The sequence below is a fragment of the Macaca nemestrina genome, chromosome 20 (genome assembly GCF_043159975.1).
Source record: "Macaca nemestrina isolate mMacNem1 chromosome 20, mMacNem.hap1, whole genome shotgun sequence".
Taxonomy (NCBI): Eukaryota; Metazoa; Chordata; class Mammalia; order Primates; family Cercopithecidae; genus Macaca; species Macaca nemestrina.
In genome coordinates this window covers 16,354,685-16,379,509 of record NC_092144.1, presented here as the reverse complement: position 1 = coordinate 16,379,509, position 24,825 = coordinate 16,354,685, and the positions used below count along the sequence as shown (strand labels likewise).

At 50.8% G+C, this 24,825-nt stretch overlaps 1 protein-coding gene across 2 annotated transcripts in view; it reads right to left on the bottom strand.

Annotated features, from left to right (window-relative positions):
- LOC105491406 (myosin IXB) overlaps positions 1–24,825 on the bottom strand; it is a 138,687-nt gene that overhangs the window by 64,789 nt on the left and 49,073 nt on the right. For both annotated transcript variants that reach the window (XM_071087774.1, XM_071087775.1), the window contains exon 3: positions 5,336–5,430. In XM_071087774.1, coding sequence (XP_070943875.1) covers positions 5,336–5,430 — 95 coding nt within the window. The remainder of the gene's footprint in view (positions 1–5,335; positions 5,431–24,825) is intronic.

The following is a 24,825-nucleotide window of genomic DNA, read 5'->3' as shown; positions in this document are numbered from 1 at the left end:
TCAAGCAGTTCTCCTGCCTCAGCTTCCCGAGTAGCTGGGATTACAGGCATGAGCCACCACACCCAGCTAATTTTGTATTTTTAGTAGAGATGGGGTTTTGCCATGTTGGCCAGGCTGGTCTTGAACTCCTGGCCTTACGTGATCCAACCGCTTCAGTCCCACAAAGTGCTGGGATTACAGGCATGAGCCACAATGCCCAGCCCAGGACAGCAGTCTTTTGTCTGCAGGCTCACACAGGGACATACACGATGCACAGGTGACTTTCGATGGGCCTGGCCTAGGTCCTCTCTTCTTTCAAATAGGAGAAAAAAATGTTTCCTTCTATTCCTTTGCCGGGCTAGTAACCAGTTTCAGCACCTGCAGCCTCATAAATTGGGGAACTGGGCAGGGAGGCTTGGACTACGCCTGATCCTTGGCTTTCGTGGGAATGGCATGGAGAAGTGTCACCTGCCTGAAGGTAGGCAAAAGCAGAACCGGTCCGAGCCGGCTCCTTGTGATTGCTGCGGCCATTCTTGGGATGGGAAGTGCGCCTCCCTCCCTGGGGTGAGGATGGCCACAGTCCTGAGGTTGTGGGTGGAGGCAGGACTCCTTTTCCTGAATCCAAGGCCACAGATATGACTTTTCAAAGCTGGTCTGGGAGACCTGGTCACAGAGGGCCACTGGTCCTGAATATGACAGCACCCTGGGGAAGGCAAGGGAGGCTGAACCGTTTAGCTATGGGCTGGGCCAGGACAGCCCTTCTGGTGTGTGGTCCAATGGCGGGCCCTGGAAGTTATGCCTCCTGGAACCTGGGGATGTGACTTTATCTGGAAAAAGGAAGCTGGGCGCAGTGGCTCATGCCTGTAATCCCCAGAGCTTTGGGGGGGCCAAGGTGGAAGGATCTCTTGAGGCCAGGAATTCAAGACCAGCCTGGACAACATAGTGGGACCCTGTCTCTACGGAATAAAAATAAAAAATTAGCCAGGTGTGGCGGTGTGCACCTGTAGTCCCAGCTGCTCAGAAGGCTGAGGCAGGAGGATCACTTGACTCCAGGAGTTCAAGGCTACAGTGAGCCATAATCAAGCCATTGTACTCCAGCCTGGGCAACAAAGTAAGATGCTATCTCAAAAAATAAAAAGGGTCTTTGCAGAGGCCATTAAGTTAAAGACCTCAAGATCATCCTTAATAATCCAGGAAGGCCCTAAATCCAATGTCAAATGTTCTTATAAGAGAAGAGGGGGTCGGGGGTGGTGGCTCACGCCTGTAATTCCGGCACTTTGGGAGGTCGAAGCAGACGGATCACTTGAGGCCAGGAGTTTGAGACTAACCTGGCCAACACAGTGAGGCCCTGTCTTTACTAAAAATAACAAAAATTAGCTGGGTGTGGTGGCACATTCCTATAATCCCAGCTACTCGGGAGACTGAGGCACAAGAATTGCTTGAGCCTGGGAGGCAGAGGTTGCAGTGAGCAGAGAGAGCATCACTGCACTCCAGCCTGGGCGACAGGGTGAGATTCCGTCTCCAAAACAATAAAAATAAAAAAATAAAACAGGAGAGACATAGGCCACCTGAAGACAGAGGCAGAGATTGGAGTAATGTGGCCACAAGCCAAGGGAGCCACCAGAAGCTGGAGGAGGTAGCCAGGATCTTTCCCTAGAGCCTCCAGAAGGAACCAGCGCTGTGGACACCTTGATATCCGATTTCTGGCCTCCGGGATGTTGCGAGAATAATTCCTGCTGTTTCAGCCATATGGTTTGTCGTACACTGTTATGGCAGTCCCTCCTAGGAAATGCAGACAGAGATACTGTGGGAAAGGGGGCGGTGCCCGTACGGAGGTGAATCCTGTAGTGTCTGTCCAGAGCCAGCTGGACACCCAGACAAGACGAGGAGGCAGCTTAGTTTCTCCCCAAGGGAGGCCTGGAACTGTAGCAACAGTATCTGTGTCATCTTCCCAACAAGGTACCCTGAACGCTTCCTGTGGGCTAAAAATCTCTGCAATGTGGCAGATAGGATCGTACAAAAGACGGACCCATGGGAAGAAAAATAAAATCAAAGATAAGAGGTGGGGACCTTTGTGCATTGCTGATGGGAAGGTAAAATGGTGTGGCTTCTGTGGGAAACAGTATGGCGGCTTCTTAAAAAATTAAACGGCCAGGCGTGGTGGCTCACGCCTGTAATCCCAGCACTTTGGGAGGCCAAGGTAGGCAGATCACCTGAGGTCGGGAGTTTGAGACCAGCCTGACCAACATGCAGAAACTCCATCTCTACCAAAAATATACAATTAGCTGGGCGTGGTAGTACATGCCTATAATTCCAGCTACTCAGGAAGCTGAGGCAGGAGAATCGCTTGAACCCAGGAGGCGGAGGTTGCGGTGAGCCGAGATTGCGCCACTGCACTCCAGCCTGGGCAATAAGAGCAAAACTCCGTCTTAAAAAAAAAAAAAGAAAGAAAAACTAAACATAGTGTCTGGGTGCAGTGGCTCACACCTGTAATTTCTGGATCACAGGCATGCACCACCACGCCCAGCTAATTTTTTTTTTTTAAGATGGACTTTCGCTCTTGTTGCTCAGGCTGGAGTGCAGTGGCATGATCTTGGCCCACTGCAAACTCCGCCTCTTGGGTTCAAGCGATTCTCCTGCCTCAGCCTCCCGAGTAGCTGGGATTACAGTTGCCTGCCATCATGCCTGGCTAATTTAGTAGAGACGGGGGTTTCATCACATTGGACAGGCTGATCTTGAACTCCTGACCTCAGGTGATCCACCTGCCTCAGCCTCCTATAGTGCTGGGATTACAGGTGTGAGCCACCATGCCCGGCCTTATGTTGTGTATTTTAACCCCCAAAATATGAAGTGAAAAAGGTGGGGTCTTCATGGAGAGAAGGTCAGGGCCTGGAAGACAGGTGGGACAAGTGGCTGTTCCAGGTGTCTCTGATGAACTGGGCACATCTGTGTGGGCAGATGGTAGGAGTTGGGGGGCCACTGACTGCCTTGTGAGGGCTGAGGCCGAGGGGCCAGAGCAGCCCCTGACATTTGTCAAGGGCCACTCACCTACACCACTGTCTACTGGAGCCTGGGCAGTGGGAAAAAGGAATGAAGCTAGAGGCGGAAGGGTTCAGGAGAACAATGTGCCTGCTTGTATCTTGAATATGGACCATCAGTTGAAATGATCATCAGTCAGGTTCAGACAGACAAAAATCTTGGGACCTTTACAAATCCCACTGACACAGCAGCCCCTCAAACGAGAATCTGTAGTTAGGTGGGGGATCCTTGTGAGTATCCAGGCCTTGGACCCTGTCAGATGCCATCTAAGTACTCATCTATCCATCAATGGATCCATACATCCACTGATCAAGCCCATCCAATTTACCCATGAATCTATCCATTTGCTAAATGACACATCCACAAATCTCTCCATTTATTCATCTACCTACCCATGAATCTACCCATCCATCTATGAATAATCCATGTACTTATCCATCCACGAATCTGTCCACCCATGAATCCGTCTATCTATCCATCCATCCACTCATCCACACACCCACAACTCTACCCATTTATTCAACCACCTACCTATGAATCTATCCATCTACTTGTAAATCCATCCACCCATGAATCCATCTATCCAGCCACCCATGAATCCACTCACGCATAAATCCACCTATCTATTCATCCATCCATCCATCCATCCATCCATCCATCCATCCATCCATCCATCCACCCACCCACCCACCCACCCATTCATTATATGAATCTACCCATTTACTCATCCACCTACCCATGAACCCATCCATCCACCCTTGAATCCACTCATCCATTAACCTATCTATCCATCCATCCATCCACCCACCCACCCATTCATGAATCTATTCATCCATCCACTCATGAATCCATTCACCCAAGAATTAATCTATCCATCCATTCAGCCATCCATGCATGAATCCATCCATCCATCCATCCATCCATCCATCCATCCATCCATCCACCCACCCATCCATAAATCTGTCCACCCATCTACCTGAAAATCCATTCACCCATGAATCCATGTGTCTGTCTAACCAACCATCCATCTATTCATCCATCCATCCATCCACCCATTCACCCACCCATTCATTATATGAATCTACCCATTTACTCATCCACCTACCATGAATCTACCCATCCACCTGTGATGGATGGATTCATGAGTGTACAGGTAGATCCATTCATGAATCCATCCATCCACCCATAAATCCACTCACCCATTAACCTATCTATCCATCCATCCATCCATCCATCCACCCACCCACCCACCCATTCATGAATCTATTCATCCATCCACTCATGAATCCATTCACCCAAGAATTAATCTATCCATCCCTTCAGCCATCCATGCATGAATCCATCCATCCATCCATCCATCCATCCATCCATCCATCCATCCATACATCCACCCACCCACCCACCCATCCACCCATCCACCCACCCACCCATCCATATATCTGTCCATCCATCTACCTGAAAATCCATTCACCCATGAATCCATCTGTCTGTCTAACCAACCAACCCAGCCATCCATCCATCCATCCATCCATCCATCCTCCATCCATCCATCCCCTCATGAGTCCATCCACCCACCCACCCTTCAGTATTCCCAATGCACAACCACCTCACTTTGCTGCTCTGTGCTTGTCATTTTCTTTCTTTCTTTTTTTTTTTTTTGAGACGGAGTCTCGCTCTGTCCCCCAGGCTGGAGTGCAGTGGCCAGATCTCAGCTCACTGCAAGCTCCGCCTCCCGGGTTCACGCCATTCTCCGGCCTCAGCCTCCCGAGTAGCTGGGACTACAGGCGCCCGCCACCTCGCCCGGCTAGTTTTTTGTATTTCTTAATAGAGACGGGGTTTCACCGTGTTAGCCAGGATGGTCTCGATCTCCTGACCTCGTGATCCACCCGTCTCGGTCTCCCAAAGTGCTGGGATTACAGGCTTGAGCCACCGCGCCCGGCCATGCTTGTCATTTTCTGGCTGAAGGGACACATGTTTGGCAAAGGCCAGAGTCTATATCCCTATTGCCTGTGACACCCCTAAGACCTACTAAATTTGAAACTTTATCAAGACAAGAAATGGGCTGCGCTGTTGTCTTTGCCTGTTTTCGGTAAAGCCCATTACCTCTAGCCATGTCCCCCAGCCCCTGCCCACATTTCCTACCTCAACCTACTGCTCCAGACCTTCACGTCAAAGACTTTAAATCACACTCGCTCTCCTGTACAAAGCATAAACATTCGCACAGCCATGATCTCCACATCTCACTCCCATATGTGTCGGGAAGCAACAGCGCGTGGGGCTGGCTCCCACCAGTAGGGACCCCGGGACACTGACTCACCCTCTCACAATGCCACTCTCCAGGTAGCTGACTTGGATGAACTTCCCAAACCGGCTGGAGTTGTTGTTGTGGGCTGTCTTGGCGTTTCCAAAAGCCTGCAACGAAATCAAAAGCAGGTTTTCAGATCAGGAGGATGGAATTTTTCTTTTTTTTCCTTTCATTTTACACTGTGCCTTTATTTTTATTTTGTATTGTTCAATGTATCTATTTTTTCTCTTGGAGACAGTCTCGCTCTGTCACGTGGGCTGGAGTGACACAATCTTAGCTCACTGCAACCTCTGCCTCCTGGGTTTAAGCAATTCTCATGCCTCAACCTCCTGAGTAGCTGGGACTACAGACGCGCGCTACCATGCCAGCTAATTTTTTGTATTTTAGTAGAGATGGGGTTTCACCATGTCGTCCAGGCTGATCTCGAACTCCTGAGCTCAGGCAGTTTGCCCGCCTCAGCCTCCCAAAGTGCATGAGTCACTGTGCCCGGTCTCTATTTTTTCTTTTTCTTTCTTTTTTTTTTTTTTTTGAGATGGAGTCTTGCTGTGTCGCCTAGGCTGGAATGCAAGGGTATGATCTCGGCTCTTTGCAACCACCGTCTCCCGGGTTCAAGCAATTCTCCTGGCTCAGCCTCCCGAGTAGCTGGGATTACAGGCGCACACTGCCACGCCTGGCCAATTTTTTGTATTTTTAGTAGAGATTGGGTTTCACCATGTTGCCCAGGCTGGTCTTGAACTCCTGAGCTCAGGCAATCTGCCCGCCTCGGCCTCCCAAAATGCTGGGATTACAGGCATGAGCCACCACCCCCGGCCTCTTATTTTTTCTTTAACTGTTCCTGCAAAGCAGGGCTACCCAGTAAGCAGAGAGTAGCCCATTTTCTTTCTTTCTTTTTTTTGTTTGAGACAGGGTCACACAACGTCACCCACGCTGGAGTGCAGTGTTGCGATCTTGGCTTACTGTAACCTCTGCCTCCTGGGCTGAAGCGATCCCCCTGCCTCAGCCTCCCGAGCAGCTGGGACCACAGGCATGCGCCACCACGTCTGGCTAAGGTTTTGCAGAGAGGGGGTTTTGCCATGTTGCCCAGGCTGGTTTGGAACTCCTGAGCTTAAGTGATCCACCCACCTCGGTCTCCCAAAGTGCTGAAATTACAGGCATGAGCCATCGTATCCGGCCTTGGTTTATTTAGTTAATATTTTTCAGATTGTGACATAATTTGCAAAAACATCATTTTATTTATTTGTTGTCTAAATAAACTTTATTTTTCAACCTTTTAATATTATTTTTGAGACGGGGTCTCGCTCTGTTACCCAGGCTGGAGTGTAGTGGCACGATCTCGGCTCACTGCAACCTCTGTCTCCCAGGCTCAAGGGATCCTCCCACCTCAGCCTCCCAAGTAGCTGCGACCACAGGCATGTACCACCATGCCCCGCCTTAACTTTTAAGGTTTTGGGGTACACACACAGGTTTGTTAAGTAGGTAAATTCGTATCACAGGGGTTTGCTGTACAGATTATTTTGTCACCCAGATACTAAGCCTAGTATCCAATAGTTATTTTTTCTTTTTCTTTCTTTCTTTTTTTTTTTTGGAGACAGACTCTTGCTCTGTTGCCCAGGCTGGGGTGTAGTGGCACGATCTCGGCTCACTGAAACCTCCGCCTCCCAGGTTCAAGCAATTCTCCTGCCTCAGCCTCCCAAGTAGCTAGGAATACAGGTATGTGCCACCACGCCCAGCTAATTTTTGTATTTTTAGTAGAGATGGGGTTTCACCACGTTGGCCAGGATGGTCTCGATCTCTTGACCTCGTGATCCGCCTGGCCCGGCCTCTCAAAGTGCTTGGATTACAGGCGTGAGCCACTGCGCCCGGCCCCATAGTTATTTTTTTCTTCTCTTCTCCCTTTTCCCATCCTCCAGGAGGCCCCACTGTCTGCTGTTCCCCTCTGTGTGAACATGAGTTCTCCCTATTTAGCTCCCACTTATAAGTGAGAACATGCAATATTAGGTGTTCTGTTCCTGTGTTGGTTTGCTAAGGATAACAGGCTCCAGCGAGGATGGAGCTGCTATAGGCCTCAGCCTGGAGCCCTGGGCCTTCCTCCTTCTGGGCTTTGAGGATACTCACTTATTCCTGAGACAGTAGGCTTAAAGTCACTTAGAAGCCCAGATAAGACCTGGAAAATACAGAGGTCTATAGTCAAGGCCCATTCCAACATTTCTCTCTTTATCTTTGTGTCTGAGGTTGTGTAAGGTGCTCAAGTTTTTTTTTTTGTTTTGTTTTTTTTTTTTTTTGAAACAGAGTCCTTACTCTGTTGCCGGGCTGGAGTGCAATGGCATGATCTTAGCTCACTGCAACCTCTGCCTCCTGGGTTCAAGCGATTCTCGTGGCTCACCCCCCTGGGTAGCTGGGATTACAGGTGTGCGCCACCATGCCTGGCTAACTTTTGCATTTTTAGTAGAGATGAGGTTTTCCCATGTTGTCCAGGCTGGTCTCAAACTCCTGACCTCAGGTGATCTGCCCGCCTTGGCCTCCCAAAGTACTGGGATTACAGGCATGAGCCATCGTGCCTGGCTGGTGTTCAAGGTTTAAGTCTCTGACATTAAAAATGGCAATTGCCTGAATTCTTTTCAGTTATAATCATTCATCTGATAGGGTAAACCACACCCTGTGGGTCAAATCTGGTCTGATGCTTGTTTTTTTAATTGCCTGTGAGCCAAGAATGATTTTCACATTTGTAAATGGCAAAACAAGAAACAAACAAAAACCCAAAGAAGAATATTTCCTGGTGTGAAAAACCTCTTCATATTTCAGCGTCCATCAATAAAGTTTTACTGGTGTACGCCAGGCTCATTCAATTGTGTTGCAACAGACACTACCATCTAGTCTGCAAAGGCAAAAATATTGCCTATTGGGCTCTTTGCAGCAGGAATTTTGGGCTGATCTGGACTCTGGGTTCACTGCTGGACACAAGGCAGGGTATGTGGAAGCTCCTTCGAGGAGCCCTACAGTTTGGTGGGAAGATAAGTGGGTTCAAAGAGCAATTTAAAAAAAAATTGGGGGCCAGGCGTGGTGGCTCAAGCCTGTAATCTCAGCACTTTGGGAGGCCGAGACGGGCGGATCATGAGGTCAGGAGATCGAGACCATCCTGGCTAACACGGTGAAACCCGTCTCTACTAAAAAATACAAAAAAACTAGCCGGGTGAGGTGGCAGGCGCCTGTAGTCCCAGCTACTCGGGAGGCTGAGGCAGGAGAATGGTGTGAACCCGGGAGGCGGAGCTTGCAGTGAGCTGAGATCCGGCCACTGTACTCCAGCCTGGGCAGCAGAGCGAGACTCCGTCTCAAAAAAAAAAAAAAAAAAAAATTGGGGTAAAACTAACATAACATACAATTAACCATTTTAAAGTGTACAATTCAGTGGCATTTAGTACATTCACAATGTTGTGCAGCCATCGCCTTTATCTGGTTCCAGAACATTCTGATCCCCCTAAAAGGAGACTGTCCCCATCAGCAGTCCCTCCCCATTTCCCTCCCCTAGTCCCTGACAACCACCAATCTGCTTCCTGTCTCTATGGATTCGCCTGTTGTGGGTATTTCAGGTCAATGAGGTCATACACTGTACGGCCTTTTGTGTATGGTTGCTGCTGCTTTTTTCTTTTCTTTTTTTTTTTTTTTTTTTTGAGACGGAGTCTCGCTGTGTCGCCCAGGCTGGAGTGCAGTGGCCGGATCTCAGCTCACTGCAAGCTCTGCCTCCCGGGTTTTTACGCCATTCTCCTGCCTCAGCCTCCCGAGTAGCCGGGACTACAGGCGCCCGCCACCTCGCCTGGCTAGTTTTTTGTATTTCTTAATAGAGACGGGGTTTCACCGTGTTAGCCAGGATGGTCTCGAACTCCTGACCTCGTGATCCGCCTGTCTCGGCCTCCCAAAGTGCTGGGATTACAGGCTTGAGCCACCGCGCCCGGCCTTCTTTTTTCTTTTTTTTTTTTTAATTTAAGAGGCAGGGTCTTGCTCTGTCGCCCAGGCTGGAGTGCAGTGGTGTAATCATAGCTCACTACAAGCCTCAACCTCCTGGGCTCAAGCAATCCTCCTGCCTCAGCCTCCCAAGTAGCTGGGACCATAGGTGCAGGCCACCATGCTTGGCTAATTTAAAAATTTTTTTTTTTTTTTTGAGACGGAGTCTCGCTCTGTAGCCCAGACTGGAGTGCAGTGGCCGGATCTCAGCTCACTGCAAGCTCCGCCTCCCGGGTTCACGCCATTCTCCGACCTCAGCCTCCCGAGTAGCTGGGACTACAGGCGCTGCCACCTCGCCCGGCTATTTTTTGTATTTCTTAGTAGAGACGGGGTTTCACCGTGTTAGCCAGGATGGTCTCGATCTCCTGACCTCGTGATCCGCCCATCTCGGCCTCCCAAAGTGCTGGGATTACAGGCTTGAGCCACCGCGCCCGGCCAATTTTAAAAATTTTTTGTAGAGACCACGTCTCTCTATGTTGCCCAGGCTGGTGGTGAACTTCCGGCCTCAAACAATCCTCCCGCCTCGGCCTCCCAAAGGGCTGTGATGACAGGCACGGTGGCTCAATGTTTCATTCCTTTTTCACAGGACAATCTTTTTGCTCTGTACTGACGAGTCCACACATACAGGGAAGTGTGTGCAGTGCAGGGAGTGTGTAGGGGTCCCCTCTGGGGCCTTCCATGTAACCATCACCTGAATGAAGATGGGGGACACCTACTCTCTGTCCAGATTCCTGGGGTGCCCCCTTCCCATGAGGGACTTACTGCTCCAGAGTGTTTAAGATGGAGCCCTGGGGGAACTCGAGGCAGGGAAGGTGCCTGGCACAGGACAGAGAAGCTGGGAAGAGGTGGTGGCTGGGGGAAGATGGGGGCCTCTTTCGTTTAGGGAGAAAGAAGATGGGGTGAAGCCAGCAGGATGCGGGCTGTGAGGCCTGGCAGATGAGAGAGAGGCGGCAGAGCTGGTCCTGGGGCCTGGTGTTCCACTATCCCAGTCCTTGTGACCACTAGGTTTGGGGAAGAGGTGACATGGCAAGGGGAGGGCACAGGGACAGGGGGCACACCCTGGGCACGCCACACGTGGAAAGTCTGGCAGCAGTGATGTTCCCGTTTGAGAGGCGGGGGAGCCTAGGGAGGATAGGAGAGCGCAAGGCCACAGTGTGAAGGAAGTGGCAAGGCCATTGCCAAGGTCCCATTGTAGGGGGTGGTGAAGGTGGTGGCCAAGCACGCCGGGGAGGCAGAAACCGGAGACACAATGACACAGAGAGACAGGATCTTCCTGAAGGCCTCATTCCACAGGGGGATGGATATTGGTTGTTATGGACTTCATGTCTGTGTCCCTCACCAATTTTTTTTTTTTGAGACAGGGTTTTACTCTTGTTGCCCAGGCTGGAGCGCAATGGTGCGATCTCGGCTCACTGCAATCTCCGCCTCCTGGGTTCAAGTGATTCTTGTGCTTCAGCCTCCTGAGTAGCTGGGATTACAGGCACATGCTACTGCACTCGGCTAATTTTTGTATTTTTAGTAGAGACGGGGTTTTACCATGCTGGCCAGGCTGGTCTCGAACTCCCGACCCCAAGTGATCTCCTCGCCTCGGCCTCCCAAAGTGCTGGGATTACTGGCTCGAGTCACCATGCCTCGCCCCTGACAAACTTTATATGTTGAACTCTAAGCCTAAGGTGATACGTTCAGGAGGTAAGGTCTTCGGAAGGTGATAAGGTCACTTACATGGGGCCCTCATGAATGGGATTAGTGCCTTTATAGAAGAGGCCCCCAGAGAGCTCCCTCACTCCTTCCACCATGTGAGGGCATGGAAAAAACGCCATCGATGAACCAAGAAGTGGGCTTTCACCTGACAGCAAATCTGCCAGAGCCTTGACCTTGGACTTCTCACTTCCAGAACTGTGAGAATATATTTCTGTTGTTTGAACCACCTGGTCTACGTGATACAGTCATGCACTACACAGCAATGACGATCGAACGATGGACTGCATATACGACGGTGGTCCCATAAGATTATAATACTGTATTCTTACTGTACTGTTTCTATGTTTCCATCCATCCATCCATCCACCCAATCTTTGTTTTGAGACAGGGTCTCACTCTGTTGCCCAGGCTAGAGTGCGGTGGCATGATCATGGCTCACTGCAGCCTCAACCTCCGGAGCTCAAGGTGATCCTCCTGCCTCAAGCTCCCAGGTAGCTGAGACTACGGGCACATGGCAGCACACCTGGCTTATTTTCTTATAGAGAAGAGGTTTCACTGTGTTGCCCAGGCCAGTCTCAAACTCCTGGGCTCAAGCAATCTGCTCACTTTGGCCTCTCCAAGTGTTGGGATTACAGGTGTGAGCCAAAGTAACCAGTCTATCTATTTAGAGACAGAATCTTGGTCTGTCGCCCAGGTTGGAGTGCGGTGGTGTGATCTTGGCTCACTGCAGCCTCGACCTCCTGGGTTCAAGTGATTCTCCTGCATAGGCCTTGCGAAGTGCTAGGATTACAGGAATGAGCCACCAGGCCTGGCCTATGTTTAGATACACAAATATTTACCATTGTGTTACAACTGCCCACAATATTCAGTAAGGCAACATGCTGTACAGGTTTGCAGCCTAGAAGCAATGGGCTATACCTATTTGTTTTTGCTTTTTTTGAAATCGAGTCTTACTCTGTTGCCCAGGCTGGAGTACAGTGGCATAATCTCAGCTCACTGCAACCTCCGCCTCCCAGGTTCAAGTGATCCTCCTGTCTCAGCCTCCACAGTAACTAGGACTACAGGCACGAGCTACCACGCCCAGCTAATTTTTGCATTTTAAAATAGAGACAGAGTTTCACCACAGTTTGAGGCCAGGCTGGTCTTGAACTCCTGACCTCAGGCGATCCACCTACCTTGGCCTTCCAAAGTGTTGGGATTACAGGCGTGAGCCACTGCACCCAGCCAGCTACATCTATTTGTATAGTAGTGGTTATATACTAACACACCTATTAGTATATAACCTACTAAACATCTACAGTGCTGGGTGCGGTGGCTCAAACCTGTAATCCCAGCACTTTGGGAGGCCAAGACGGGCGGATCACCAGGTCAGGAGATCGAGACCATCCTAGCTAACACAGTGAAACCCCGTCTCTACTAAAAAATACAAAATACTAGCCGGGCGAGATGGTGGGCGCCTGTAGTCTCAGCTACTCGGGAGGCTGAGGCAGGAGAATGGCGTAAACCCGGGAGGCGGAGCTTGCAGTGAGCTGAGATCCGGCCACTGCACTCCAGCCTGGGGGACAGAGCGAGACTCCGTCTCAAAAAAAAAAACCAAAAAAAACCAAACACCTACAGCCTAAGTGTGTAGTAGGTTATATCATCTAGGTTTGTGTAAGTTCACTCTAGGATGTTTGCATGACCACAAAATCACCCAATGATGCATTTCTCCCATAGTTAAGCTATGCGTAACCATATTCTGTGACAGTAGCCCAAACAGATTAAGACACTGGCTGACCACTGAGTGGAGGCTTTTGTGGGGCAGCCTGAAGGGGGAAGTCCCATTAAAAATGCAACTGACTGGCTGGGCACAGTGGTCATGCCTGTAATCCAGCACTTTGGGAGGCCGAGGCAGGAGGATGGCTTGAGGCCAGGAGTTCAAAACCAGCATGGGCAACACGACAAAACCCCAAATCTAGGAAAAAAAAAAAAAAATTAGCCAGGTATGCAGCAATCTCATTACTGGGCATATACCCAAACGATTATAAATCACGCTGCTATAAAGACACATGCACATGTACGTTTATCGCAGCACTATTCACAATAGCAAAGACTTGGAACCAACCCAAATGCCCATCAATGATAGACTGGATTAAGAGAATGTTGCACATATATGCCACGGAATACTATGCAGCTATAAAAAAGGATGAGTTCATGTCCTTTGCAGTGACATGGATGAGGCTAGAAACCGTCATTCTCAGCAAACAAACACAGGAACAGAAAACCAAACACTGCATGTTCTCACTCATAAGTGGGAGTTGAACAATGAGAACACACGGACACAGGGAGGGGAACACCACACACCGGGGCCTGTAGGGGGTGGGGGGCTAGGGGAGGGATAGCATTAGAAGAAATACCTAATGTAGGTGATGGGTTGATGGGTGCAAGCAAACCACCATGGCATGTGTGCATCCATGTAACAAAACTGCACGTTCTACACATGTATCCCAGAACTTGAAGTATTAAAAAAGAAAAAGAAAAAGAAAAAAAGAGCCAGGTATGGTAGTGGGTGCCTGTAGTTCCAGTTACTTTGGAGGCTGAGGTGGGAGGATTGCTTCAGCCCAGAAGGTTGAGGCTGCAGCTACATTTGCACCCCTGCACTCCAGCCTGGGCGACAGAGTGAGACTCTGTTTCCAAAAAAAAAAAAAAAAAAAAGGATCTGACCATGCAAGGCCCAGATACTCCCTTGGAGAAGGCTCCATTCAGCTGCAAAGCCTCGGGCAGAGCTTGAAGCCCGGATAGTAGCAGTGGCTGGACCCGTGTGCGGGTCACGCTCCTCAAGGAGCTGGCTGTTTGGGTCATGGGACAAGGAAACAGGGAGGAGCTCGAGATCATGGGGGCACGGAGCCAAGCAGGAAGGTGAGAAGGAGGGGGCCCCAGAGAGAGAGATGACCTGGCCCTCTACAGAGAAGGGGGTCTGGGCAGTAGCCGGGTGCTTTTGGTGGGGGGGACTGGGTCACCACATGAACCTTGCTCACCTGTTGATTTTTTTTTTTTTTAGGCAGGGAGACAGGGTCTCAGTCTGTCGCCTAGGTTAGAGTTTAAGTGGTGCGACCATAGCGCACTGCAGCCTCAACCTCGACCCCTAGGCTCAGGCGAGCCTCCCATTTCCGCCTCCTAATGAGCTGAGACCACAGGTATGCATCACCGTGCCTGGCTAATTTGTTTTTTTTTTTTTTTTTTTTTGAGACAGAGTTCGCTCTTGTTGCCCAGGCTGGAGTGCAATGGTGCAATCTTGGCTCACTGCAACCTCTGCCTCCTGGGTTCAAGCGATTCTCCTGCTTCAGCCTCCCGAGTAGCTGGGATTATAGGCATGCGCCACCACATCCAGCTAATTTTGTATTTTTAGTAGAGATGGGGTTTCTCCACGTTGGTCAGGCTGGTTTTGAACTTCCGACCTCAGGTGATCCACCCTCCTCGGCCTCCCAAAGTGCTGGGATTACAGGCGTGAGTCACTGCCCCCAGCCTAATTTTAAAAATGATTTTTGTCAACACGAATCTCACTATGTTACCCTGGTTTGTCTGGGGCTCTTGGACTCAAGTGATCCTTCCATCTTGGCCTCCCAAAGTGCTGGGATTACAGGTGTGAGCCACTGGGTCCGGTCTGACCTGCTGAACTTTGAAACAGTCTCTGGAGGGTCTAATGAAACCCGGGGGGCTTGTCGGTGGGCGGGAGCCACCAGGGGCTCTGCTGGTGAAGTTGGCTTTCCTGGGAGCCTATGGGACTTTTGGGGGGTGAACCACCCTGGGTGATGGGGGCATCCTGTGCACTACACAGTGTTGAACAGCATCCTTGGCCTCCACCTACCCGACGCCATCTGGGATAACCAAAGACTGTGCCCAGAGATCGCCAAATCACCCCGGCTGGGGAGCACTGATGTACACAGACGGAAATAAAAGGGGGTTGCAGGGCTGGGTAGTTGGGGCTCACTGGTCCCTCTGTCCCTTCCATAGGCTCCTGTGCGCGCTGCATTCTAGGTGCTGAGGAGATCCCTGCGGTCTTTCTAGGTTTCATTTCCAGCTGTCCAGGGGGTAGCTGGAGAACTGTGTTTTTTGTTGTTGTTGTTTGGAGTCCGCAGTCTCGCGGCACCGACTCCCTCGTTTCCTTGGATGCTCACGGGACCCTGCAGGGCCATAGTCTGGAGCTCACGCAGGAAATGAGCTTCAGCCTGGGGACCGGTGCCCAGGCCTAGGCCCTCCTCCTTGCTCCGTGCCTGACAGCACGAAGCCCAGCCTCGCCTATGTGGTCCCACGACCAGACTCTCCTCCCAATCAAGCTCAATTCAAAGAGATCTGTCAGGCAAACCCTGAAATAATGTCCCAGGAAGGGGCACAGAAAGCTCCCCTTACTTGGCCTAACTATAAGCAGATGGCGAAGGGATGCCTGTCCTCGAGGGTGAGGGGGGGAGGACAGTCCTGTTGGTTGCCCTGGGGTGTCTGCAGCAGGAAATGGGTCCTCTCTGAGTGGGGTCCCCCCACCTTGGTGTAAAGCCTGGTCTGTGGCAGAGGTGTCCCAGAAATGTACATTCATACCCTAAAGAGCCACAGTGCTCACTTTAAACCCAGCGGCCAAGTCTCTGCAGTGACTTCTAATATCACAGCCAGGCCTGGTGTCTTGGGGACACACGACAGGGAATGCCTTTGGGATATGAGGGGCCCCTCCCACCACCGTGGCTGCCCAAGGGCGGGCTTTCTGGTTCTGCGATTACCCCGTGCACCAATTACCCATGCACACAGGCTGCTCCCAGGCCCGGTGACCTCACGCGTCTGGTATGCGGTCTCAGCACACTGCGACTTTTCAAAGCCCATCTAAAAATATCCGGTTGGTGCTATTATACATCCGAGGGGGAAATGCGGCCCGGCGCTCGCAGCGAGGGGTGCTATTGTGTTGCTGCTCGGCTGGGCTGGCCAGGGGCTCGCACAGTCTCAAAGCACAAGGGGTGGCTGGTGTGCCTGGAGGATCATGTGGGGTCCAGAGTGGACAGGAGGGAGGACACGGGACCCCGGTGTCAGCATCTATGCGATATAATCTGGCATACGCACCAGGAAGGCGGATGCCATGGTTCCCCAAGGCTACAAAACCCATAGCACTGGACATGCTCAAAACCAAAAAAGGCCTCTCCTTTCACAGAAACACATTTTTTTTTTCTTTTATAATATAAAAAACATGTTTCTAATATAAGTTGCAAACTTTGGAAAAAAAATATTATCTCACTAGGTCCAGCAATCCCACTTCTGGGTATATATCCAAAGGAAATGACATCAGTACATGGAAGAAATGCTTGCATTCTCATGTTCATTTCAGCACTAATCACAATAGCCAAGACGTGGAATCAACCTAAGTGTCCATCAACAGATGAATGAATAAGCTGGGTTCAGTGGCTCACTCCTGTAATCCTAGCACTCTGGGAGGCCGGGGCGGGTGGATCACTTGGGGTCAAGAGTTTAAGACCAGCCTGGCCAACATGGCGAAATCCCGTCTCCACTAAAAACACAAAAATTAGCTGGGCGTGGTGGCATGTGCCTGTAACCCAGCTACCTGGGAGGCTGAGGCAGGAGAATCGTCTGAACCCAGGAGGTGGAGGTTGCACTGAGCTGAGATCACGCCACAGCACTCTGGCCTGGGTGACAGAGCAAGACTCTGTCTCAAAAAAAAAAAAAAAAAAAGAGAGAGATCCTGTCATTTGCAGCAACATGGATAAAGCTGAGGGATACTATGTTAATAAGCCAGGCACAGAAAGGCAAATACTACATGATCTCATTGGTGTAGAATTTTTGAAAGTTGAACTCATAGTGGGAGGGGGGAAGGGAGTGAGGGTTGAAAAGTTACCTATTAGGTACAGTGTTCGAGATCTGAGTGACGGGTATATTAGAAGTGCAACCCTAACCATTACCCAATATATCCCTGTAACAAACTACACATGTACCCCCACTCCAAAAAAAAAAAAAAAAAAAAACTCATAGAAGTAGAAAGTAGGGCTGGTGCTGTGGTTCACACCTGTAATCTCCCAGCACTTTGGGAGGCAGAGATGGGAGGATCACTTGAGGCCAGGAGTTTTGAGACCAGCCTGGGCAACATAGTGACATCCCATCTTTACCAGAAATAAAAAATTAGCTAGGTGTTGTGGGACACACCTGTTGTCCCAGCTACTCAGGAAGCTGAGGCAAGAGGATCGCTGAGGCCCAGGAATTCGAGGCTGCAGTGAACTGTGCCACAGCACTCCAGCCTGGGTGATGGAGCAAGACCCTGTCTTAAAAAAACAGAAGTAGAAAGTAGAATACTGGTTACCGGGGGTGGGGGCAGGGTTGGGGAGATGCTGGTCAAAGGATATAAATTTCAGTTAGAGAGAGGAATAAATATTTAAACAATCTATTGTATAACATGGTGACTGTAAATATTTTTGTATTTTGAAAATTCCTAAGAGAGTAGATTTTAAGTGCTTTCATCACAAAACATGTTGAGTATGTCAGGTAACGCGTATGTTAATTAGCTCCATTGACCCATTCCACAATGTATACATATTTTAAAATGTCATGTTGTATGTGATGAATATATACAACTTTCATCAATTAGAAATAAAACAGGCTGGGAGGTGGCTCATGCCTGTAATTCCAGCACTTTGGGAGGCCGACGTGGGCAGATCACAAGGTCAGGAGATCTAGACCATCCTGGCTAATACGGTGAAACCCTGTCTCTACTAAAAATACAAAAAATTAGCCGGGTGTGATGGTGGGTGCCTGTAGTCCCAGCTACTCAGGAGGCTGAGGCAGGAGAACGGCATGAACCTGGGAGGCGGAGCTTGCAGTGAGCCAAGATTGCGCCACTGCACTCCAGCCTGGGCGACAGAGCGAGACTCTGTCTCAAAAAAAAAAAAAAAGAAAGAAAAGAAATAAAATAAGCCCTGGTGTTGTGGCTCACACCTGTAATTCTACCACTTTAGAAGCCAAGGCGGGTGGATCACGTGAGGTCAGGAGTTCAAGACCAAACTGGCCAACATGGTGAAACCCCGTCTCTACTAAAAATGCAAAAATTAGCCAGGCGTGGTGGCACGCGCCTGTAGTCCCTCCTACTTTGGAGGCTGAGGCGAGAGAATTGCTTGAACCCAGGAGGTGGAGGTTGCAGTGAGTCAAGATCGCGCCACTGCACTCCAGCCTGGGTGAGAGAGCAAGACTCTGTCTTGGAAAAAAAAAAAAAAAAAGAAAGAAATAAAATAAGCCGGGTGCAGTGGCTCACACCTGCAATCCCAGCACTCTGGGAGGCCAAGGCAGGAGATCACCTGAGCCCAGGAAGTTCAAGAACAGCCGTGAGATCCTATGTCTACAAAAAAGAAAAAATTAGCCATGCGTAGTGATGCATGCCTATAGTCCCAGCTACTCAGGGGGCCGAAATGGCAGGATCACTTGAGCCCAGGAGGTCGAGGCTGCAGTGAACCATGATTGTGCCATTACACTCTAGCCTGGATGACAGAGTGAGACCCTGTTACCCGCCCCGCCCCACCCCCCAAAAAAAAATTAAATTAAAGACAATTTTTAAAAACCTCATGAAAAGTTTATATCACAGAAGAAATCCATAAAGCTACTGGTCATAATTCAGCTTCCCCCCAGTCACGGTTTCTAGGTAAAACTAACGTAGAGGCAGTCTTGCCCCTTCCTCTGACAGGGCTGGCCTAGGCGTGGGTCCAGTGGGGATGCCATGTGCCCACCAGGGACACTGAGAGCTGGAAGAAGTCTGGCCGCCTTCCAAATGCCCCTGCCTCTGAGATTTTTCTTCTGGGCAATTTAAAAAGATTTCTTGAATTGAGAAAGCTAGAGAAGAATTATTCAATGGGGCCAGGCGCCGTGGCTTACGCATGTAATCCCAGCACTTTGGGAGGCCGAGGCGGGCAGATTACTTGAGGTCAGGAGTTCAAGACCAACCTGGTCAACATGGTGAAACCCTGTCTCTACTAAAAATACAAAAATTAGCCGGGCATGGTGGCAGGCGCCTGTAGTCCCATCTACTCGGGAAGCTGAGGCAGGAGAATCGCTTGAATGTGGGAGGTGGAGGTTGCAGTGAGCTGAGATCGTGCCACTGCACTCCAGCCTGGGTGACAGAGCAAGACTCTGTCTCAAAAAAGAAAAAAAAAAAAAAGGTATTATTCAATGGTACTCACGAACACACGGGCAGGATGCCTTTATTCTCACTATTGTGATGGGGCCTTCCAGTGTGGAGAACGATTGGGCTCAACTCTGAAGATGGCTTGGGCAACCAGGGAGCAGGGTGGGCGTCAGTGGATGGAAAATCACTAAGAGGAAACATTGAGTGTATGGCAGTTTCCAGCTAAACCGACCTAACAGGATTCTTGCTGAAGACAGGCCAGGGTGATCAGATAGTACCTGGGGTATGGGAGAAGATGAGGAGTCCGATCAGACACCAAGCGTGATCAGCTCTCAAGGATGGAGGGTTCCTGTTAAACTGTCTTAGCAGGGTCTCAGCTGAAACTGGATTTTACAAAGAAGTGCTCAGATGGAACTGGGAAAAGGTTCAGAAGTCTAATGTTCGGTCAAGCAGAGAATCTTTGAAAAGAGACATCCAGGGTTGAACGTCCTATGTAGGCAGAAATTCTAGATCTTCTTTTTTTTTTTTTTGAGACCAAGTCTTGCTCTGTCACCCAGGCCAGAATGCGGTGGCTCACTGCAACCTCCGCCTCCCAGGTTCAAGTGTTCTTCCTGCCTTAGCCTCCTGAGTAGTGGGGAGTACAGGTGTGCACCACCATGCCCGGCTAATTTTTGTACTGGTAGTAGAGACGGGGTCTTGCTATGTTGGCCAGGGTGGTCTCGAACTCCTAGCCTCAAGTGATTCACCCACCTCGGCCTCCCAAAGTGTTGGGATTACAGGCGTGAGCCACCGTGCCTGGCCAAAACTTCTAGATCTTCTCGCCGGGGGCAGTGGCTCATGCCTGTAATCCTAGCACTTTGGGAGACCGAGTTGGGCAGATCATGAGGTCAGGAGATCGAGACCATCCTGGCTAACACGGTGAAACCCCATCTCTATTAAAAAAAAAAATGCAAAGAATTAGCTGGGCATGGTGGCGGGCGCCTGTAGTCCTAGCTACTCAGGAGGCTGAGGCAAGAGAATGGCATGAACCCGGGAGGCGGAGCTTGCAGTAAGCTGAGATTGCACCACTGCACTCCAACCTGGGCGACAGAGCGAGACTTCGTCTCAAAAAAAAAAAAAGAAAAAAATATTCTAGATCTTCTATCTAAAGGATGGCTCTCCTCTTGGTTGGAATGCCTGATAACATTTTAGGGAGGCCAGGCAGGTGGCTCACATCTGTGATCCAAGCACTTTGGGAGGCCAAGCCAGGAGGATCGCTTGAGGCCAGGGATTCAAGACCAGCTGGGCAACATAGCAAGGCTCTGTCTCTTAAAGAAAAATAATTGGAAAGTTCGCCAGATCTGGTGATACACACTTGTAGTCCCAGCTACTTAGAAGGCTGAGGGAGAAGGATTGCTTGAGTCCAGGAGGTTGAGGCTGCAGTGAGCTATGATCGCACCACTGCACTCCAGCCTGGGCAACAGAGTTAGATCCCATCTGAAAAAACAAAACAAAAAAACATTCTCCCTAAAACATTTTAGGGAGAACAGTGACTATGACATATCATGACCTGTGGTGAGGAGTGGCCCCCCAGGGGCATATGCTGTGGGATTCAAGACTCCCTCTTTAATTCGCATTCCTTTAAGAGGCAGACTTGCCATCCCCATTTCGGATGAGGAGCCGGAGGCACCAAAAGGTCTGCCGGCCTCCCTGAAGTCCAAGAGCAGGAGGCTGATGCATCCTTGGCTCCCCTGCCCTGATCGGGTGGGTGTGGTGGCTCATGCCTGGGCAGGCCCATGCCCTGCCCACCTGCCCTGACACATGTGGTCACGTTTAGCCACAGCTCAGGTGTCTCGGCCTCTGGGAGCCTCCCTGGACCTGCCTGGACAGAGTGGGCTGCCTGCTTCCCGGAGCCTTGATGCTGTTTCTTTTTGTTGTTGTTGAGACTCCATCTCGCTCTGTCGCCCAAGCTGGAGTGCAGTGGCACGATCTTGGCTCACTGCAGCCTCCACCTCCCGGGCTCAAGTGATTCTCCTGTCTCAGCCTCCCGAGTAGCTGCAACTACAGGAGCCTGCCACCACGCCCCGCTAATTTTATTGTATTGTTAGTAGAGACAGGGTTTCACCATGTTGGCCAGGCTGATTGGTCTCAAACTCCTGAGCTCAGGCAATCCACCTGCCTCCGCCTCCCAAAGTGCTGGTATCACAGGTGTGAGCCACTGTGCCCAGCCCCTTGATGCTGTTTCTTCCTCCCTCTGCAACACCATCTCTGCGTGAAGCCTCTGCCCCCTGCTCAGACCATGAGCCACACAGAACTTCTGATCTCCCCTGTCTGGTCAATGCCATGCGGGCACCGAGATGAAGGACTGACCAGTATTGCTGAGAGGCTGCGGCTGGAGAAAGAACATCTGCAAGTATCGAGCCACCACAGAGCCTAAAGAAAGGGGCTGAAAGAGGGAGACTGTCTCCTTGCTTTTCAGTTTGCAGAAGTCCTTTCTCCTTCCAGCTATGGTAAGATGGAGACTGCCACATGACACTGGCCAGGGCCTGGCAGCCAGCTTGGAACTCCTGTTATTTCTTTCCTGTGTTCTCCAAGTTCCTAGCAGAACTTTCTACCTGAAACAGCACTTGGTCCGAGGCCACGGAGTAGGTGACGCCCTCCCGGGGACACTGACAGCAGTCAGACCCAGATGAGAGCTGTGACCCTGCGCGTGGGTGGTTCAAGCCGGCGGCCAGAGGCCACGTCCCAAGGCTGTGCCAGGCTCTCATGGACACAGGAGCCCTGTGGGCGGTGCTCTGTCCCAGGAGGCCCGAGGGGCCAGGGGGTTCTGCTCTGCCAGGTCTGCCAATCTAATAGCCATGGGGCAGCCACTGGGAGCTGGGACTGTGCTTCATGGAAATGCCAGGGAAATGCACCCCCAGGTTGCCATGGGGTTGCAGGCTATTTCTTTTTTCAAGACAAGGTCTTGCTTTGTCACCCAGGCTGGGGTACAAAGGCGCGATCCTAGTTCACTGCAGCCTCAAACTCCTGGGCTTGAGTGATCCTCCCTCCTTAGACTCTTAAGTAGCTGGGACCACTGGCGCATACCACTGTGCCTGGCTGATTAAAAAAAAAAAAAATTTCGGTATAGACAGGGTCTTGCTATGTTGTCCAGGGCGGCCTTGAACTCCTGGGCTCGAGTGATTCTCCCACCTCGGCCTCCCAAAATGCTGGGAGTACAGGTGTGAGCCCCCATGACTAGCCAGGCTGCAGGCGACTTCTGCTGAGACACTTTGCAAGATTCAGTGGGTTCTGGTGGCCAGGGGGAGGGTTGGAGGCTCAAGGTTACTGCTGGGCAATTTGGGCAAATTAGTTCATGGCTCTTGGATTTCAGATTTCTCTCTGGTAAGGTAAGGTTTTGGAAAAAATCCCTGCCTTAGCAGATGGAGGATTAATCAGGATTTTCTGTGTGAACCAGGGGCCAGTGAACTTGTTCTGCGAAGGGGCAGGTGGTGAATATTTCTGGCTCCATCTGCTGTCACCGCTCAGCTCTGCCAGTGTGGCAGGAAAGTGGTCACAAACAGGTAGGGGCATGGGTGTGGCCACATGGAGGACACCCTCCTTGTACCAGTGATCTCTATCAGGGGTCTGCAAAGTGCGGCCAGTCACCTATTACTGTACAGTCTATGTTCTAGGGACAGCTTTCACATTTTAAAAATGCTTAGGGGGTCGGGCGTGGGAGCTCACACATATAATCCCAGCACTTTGGGAGGCCAAGGAGGGAGGATCACTTGAGGTCAGGAGTTCAAGACCAGCCTGGCCAACATGGTGAAACCCCTTCTCTATCCAAATACAAAAGAAATAGCCGGGCGCGGTGGCTCAAGCCTGTAATCCCAGCACTTTGGGAGGCCGAGACGGGCGGATCACGAGGTCAGGAGATCGAGACCATCCTGGCTAACACAGTGAAACCCCGTTTCTACTAAAAAATACAAAAAACTAGCCGGGCGAGGTGGCGGGCGCCTGTAGTCCCAGCTACTCGGGAGGCTGAGGCAGGAGAATGGCGCAAACCCGGGAGGCGGAGCTTGCAGTGAGCTGAGATCCAGCCACTGCACTCCAGCCTGGGCGACGGAGCCAGACTCCATCTCAAAAAAAAAAAAAAAAAAAAAGAAATTAGCCGGGTGTGGTGGTGTGCACCTGTAGTCCCAGCTACTTGGGAGGCTGAGGCAGGAGAATCACTTGAACCTGGGAGGTGAAGGTTGCAGTGAGCCAAGATTGCGCCACTGCACTCCAGCCTGGGTGACAGGGCAAGACTCCATCTGGAAAAAAAAAATGCTGAGGGGAGAAAAAAAGTCAAAACATCGGCCGGGAATGGTGTATCACGCCTGTAATTCCAGCACTTTGGAAGGCCGAGGGGGGTGGGACACAAGGTCAGAAGTTCGAGACCACAAGGTCAGAAGTTCGAGACCAGCCTGGCCAAGATGGTGAAACCCCATCTCTACGAAACTACAAAAGAAATGAGCTGGGCGTCGTGGCATGCACCTATAGTACCAGCTACTTGGGAGGCTGAGGTAGGAGACTTGCTTGAACCTGGGAGGCGAAGGTTGCAGTGAGCCAAGATTGTGCCACTGCACTCCAGCCTGGGCGACAGAGCAAGACTCCATCCGAAAAAAAAAAAAAAACAAAAATGCTTAGGGGAGAAAAAACGTCAAAAGATCGGGCGAGTGTGGTGGCTCATGCCTGTAATTCCAGCACTTTGGAAGGCCGAGGAGGGTGGATCACAAGGTCAGGAGTTTGAGACTAGCCTGGCTAATATGGTGAAACCCCGTTTCTACTAAAAACACAAAAATTAGCCAGGCATGGTGGTGGGCGCCTGTAGTCCCAGCTACTCGGGAAGCTGAGGCAGGAAATCCCTTGAACCTGGGAAGCAGAGGCTGCAGTGAGCCAGGATCGCACCACTGCATTCCAGCCTGTGCAACAGGGTGAGACTCCATCTCAAATAATAATAATAAAAAAAGTCAAAAGATCTCTGGATGGCTGAAATTGATGTGAAATTCAATTTTCAGCAGCAGCTAATGACGTTTTCCTGGCACGCAGCCACATCGGTCTGGGTCTGGCCTAAGCCTGCATTTGAGTTCCAATAGCAGAGTCAAGTCATTCTGACAGAGACTGGGTGGCCCCTAGGACCTGTGTGAAATAGACTGTCTGGTCTTTGTGGGAAAACAGTGGCCAGGGGCCGCTGTTCTGGATCCTCTGTTAAATGCCCCCTTTTCTGGGGATCCCAGACACGGCTCCAGCAGGATGGGTCGGCAGGAGGTGAGTGTCGCCTGGAGGTGAGTGTCGCCCTGGATGACTGGTCTCCCCAGGCCATGGCAGGGAGGTGGAGAAGCAGGCCTGGGAAGCACCCAGGACAAAATGGGTCCACAGGGTCATGTGCTCAAGGAGGGGTGGGTGAGAAGAGACTCCCTAGGAGCTGGGAGCAGAGGTCAGCAGGCAGGGCTGGAGGCGAGGAAGTGAGAAGTTGGGCTGATGTTTTCAACAGAGTTCAGAGCTGTGGTGAAGGCGGGGCCGAGGCAATGAGGAGGTTGGTGGGGGCTGTGTCGGGGATGATGCCAGCCAGGCGCAAGGAAGACCCTGGGAAGGGGGCGGGTGTCATGGAGGTGAGGAGGCAGCTGTGGGGTGGAAGACAGGACTTCCCACACCCCCAAGC